Below are 3454 nucleotides of genomic sequence, written 5' to 3'. Positions count from 1 at the left end.
GATTGCCAATAAAAAAGAAAAGTGATATTTTTCTGATTAATAACATTATAAAAAAAGGATCAAAAAGAGAGTCCTAATTTTGCTCTGTCTTTTGACTCTACTTGATATCTTTGAAGATGTACTATTTTCTGCTTCCTGCAAAGTGGAAGGGATGATTAAATGCCATTAATGTAGGCAAAAACACGTCTCCCTTTTCTCTTTTCCTTCATAAATTTTTAACTTTTATATACTTTTTTGCTTTTATAACATTTCCTTGAATAGAGATTGGCTTCCACAATATAGTGAAATAATAAATAGCAGGGAAATTACTATTTATTATTGAATGATATACGTGAACTTTGAAACATGACATATCATCCATAGTTTCAACATATGCATATTGATCTTTGAGCATGTTGCAAAAGTTTATATATATATATATATATACATATATGACATGTTTGACATATCAAATATACGTAGTCATGAGATAAAATTTAAAAAAGAAAAAAAAGAAATGTATTCTATCTTAATACAAATCAATGAATGTGACATATACTAATTTCAATTTTCTTTTTCTTTTTTTTAAATAAAGGGAGTAAAGTAATGAAAAGGTAAAAGTACATGTACAACACCGTGGATTTTTTTTTTTTTTTTTTTTTTTTTTTTTTGTGGAGAGGAGGGGGTGTGAAACCATAGATTGGAAGCTGACCTAAAAGTGATTAGATGAGTTAATAGCTCTTGGTATATTTTAGCCATCGCCTAAAAGCTAAATTTAACTATATTTTAAAGACAAGCAAGGTATTGAATAGTTGTCAGTCACTTTGCTTTGAAAGGTGTTTTAGAAAAAGTATTTTCTCAAATGATTAGCTTGTTGTATACTTGGGGAAGAAGCAGAGCTTTGGGGGGGGGGGAGGGGAAGGGAAAAGAAAGAAAAGTATAACCTACTGTAGATATATATACACCCATGAAAATACATTAATATAGTGCAATTTTTAAGGTTAAAATACATAAATGGTAATTTATTATTGTATATCTCCCTTGGGATTCCTATTTGGTGGGCTCACTAGACCAGACGCAAAGAATCCGCCCTATCGCCCCACCTTCTTCTCTCTCTCTCTCTCTTTCTCTCTCTTGCATTTAGACCACACAAAGACAGACATTTCCAAATCCCAAAAACATCTCCAAAACCCACATCCCAACCCAACCAGACCTCTTTTCCTCTACTCTGTTTTCTTTGATGTAGAAAAAGTTTCCATCTTTTTTATTCACAAACGAGAAAATAAGATATATAACACCCTCCATCTCCTTTCACAAATTCACTATAACCCAAAATCCAAAAACATAGAAAAAAAAGGTGAAATCTTGATGGGGTACCTATCTTGCAGAGCTGAATCTGCTATCTCAACCTCTAATTCCCATACCCCATCTTCCAAAACCACCTCTTCTCCTCAAGAAAGGCCCATCAAGATCCAACAGTTTGATTACAGTGACCTTGAGGCAGCCACCAATGGCTTCTCTGACCAGAAGTTGTTGGGGAAAGGAAGCCATGGTTATGTCTATAAGGCTGTCCTCCGTGGTCGTCTTGTTGCTGTGAAAAGGCCTTCTCGAGCCCATCACAACCTCTGTCAAAGACCTGCATCTTCCTCTGCACCAGAGATCACCAATGAGGTTGACAATGAGATCGAGATCTTGTCCAAGATTCAGAGTCCAAGGCTGGTCAATCTGGTGGGTTATACAAATGATTCAAAAGATAGGCTTTTGGTGGTGGAGTTCATGAGCAATGGTACTCTTTACGATGTTATTCATTCTAGTCCTCGACCTCCCACCTGGGGGCGAAGAATTCGATTGGCTTTGCAAACTGCTAAGGCCATTGACACCCTTCATTCTTCAAACCCACCTGTAATTCATAGAGATATTAAGTCCGCAAATGTGCTTATTGACCGTAATTTCAATGCCCGTTTGGGAGATTTTGGCTTGGCATTAAGGTGCCATGTTGATGACTATAGGCTAAGGTCCACACCCCCTGCAGGTACCATGGGGTACCTTGATCCTTGCTATGTGACCCCAGATAATTTGAGCACAAAACTTGATGTTTTTAGTTTTGGGATTTTGTTGTTAGAGATTATTAGTGGTAGGAAAGCTATTGATGTTGGTCATTCACCACCTTCTATAGTGGATTGGGCTATTCCCCTTATAAAGAAAGGGAAGCTAATGGCTGTTTATGATCCAAGAATTCCACCTCCCAAAGATCCTGTTGTAAGGAAGCAATTGGCTGTTATAGCAGCCAAGTGTGTGAGGTCTTGTAGGGAGCGTAGACCAGCCATGAAAGATGTGGTTGTTTGGCTTAGTGGTTTGAGTAAGTTGGTTCCTCTGCATACATGGAATGGTTTTAATAATCCATGTTTGATGGTAGAGACTGTAGGACGCCCTGTTGAAGTTAGAAATCCTAATTTGAACATGGTTGAAGGTTTTGGAGAAGGGAATTTGGATTCCATGGATGCTAAGTTTGCTAAACAAGCCATGAGGAGTTCAAGGAGAGTTTACTCTGACTTGGGGTTCAGTAGCAATTTGATGGAGCTTATGGCTACTACAGATGGTGAGTCTGAATTGCGCGGTGATGCTGATGGAGTTGAGCCTGTTTCAAAATCCGGTAGTCGGGTTTCTAGTTCAAGATTTGGTAGTGGAAGACATATCATTGGATGGAAAACTCCATCCCGGAATGATGCTGGTAAAAAAGATGTGTTGCATTTCAGAAGAAACCGTTCCTTTGGGAAAGGTTCAGAAATATGTACGAGCAGAGACGATGTGATTCCTCGCTCAAGTTTTCGTTCTCATAAAGCTGAAGTTGTATAGTTCAGAGCATAAAATTTTGGTGAAGGGATTCAAAAATAGAGCAAAGGTTGGACCTGTAAGCTTCTCTGGCTTTCAATATTGAACATGTAAATTTGTTTGTAGCTCATTGTTTGTGGGTTTCATTCATTGTTAATCTGTTTTTCATTTTTACAATTGTGAAGATCATGGGCACATTGCTTATGTCCCAATTATAGGCTGTTTGATCGTTGTATTAGTTTTCATGTTTGTTGTGCAATATTGATTATGTATGATAAGAAATGCACTTTAATGCATACATGAAACTGATTCAAAAACCATCAAATGCACAGAAATTTGATGTTCATCCTTGAAACTTCAATTTGTCTTACTATTTGTTTGTACTAATATAATTTGAATGAAAAGTTTAGATTCACCAAAATTTGAATCAAAATGTAGGTTCTACATCTTCAGATTCTATCATTTTTTTTAATTAAAACCAGTCAAAAGCTTCTTTTTGAAATGGAGTGAGGATGAATCTAGGAATATAGTCAAGTCCTGAATGTAGGACGACTTGAAAGAAATTTTCTGTTATCTTCTTTGACAAGATAGCCGAAAAGTATGGCCCACAATATATTCCCTCGAGAAGTTTTCCAGTTTCTTC

At 36.7% G+C, this 3454-nt stretch overlaps 1 protein-coding gene across 1 annotated transcript; it reads left to right on the top strand.

Moving 5' to 3' along the window:
- Nucleotides 1-1043: 1043 nt before the first annotated feature.
- LOC132799115 (serine/threonine-protein kinase-like protein At3g51990) lies at nucleotides 1044-3172 on the top strand. Its single transcript, XM_016026063.4, has one exon. It carries the CDS (start codon nucleotides 1348-1350, stop codon nucleotides 2833-2835), a length of 1488 nt encoding a protein of 495 aa, XP_015881549.3. The 5' UTR covers nucleotides 1044-1347; the 3' UTR covers nucleotides 2836-3172.
- Nucleotides 3173-3454: the final 282 nt, after the last annotated feature.

The sequence above is a fragment of the Ziziphus jujuba genome, chromosome 2, assembly GCF_031755915.1.
Source record: "Ziziphus jujuba cultivar Dongzao chromosome 2, ASM3175591v1".
Classification (NCBI taxonomy): Eukaryota; Viridiplantae; Streptophyta; class Magnoliopsida; order Rosales; family Rhamnaceae; genus Ziziphus; species Ziziphus jujuba.
This window is presented reverse-complemented; position numbering and strand designations above follow the sequence as displayed.

What these genes read in the sequence shown, in the direction of transcription:
- LOC132799115 (XM_016026063.4), top strand. Translation starts at nt 1,348, where the DNA reads ATGGGGTACCTATCTTGCAGAGCTGAATCTGCTATCTCAACCTCTAAT.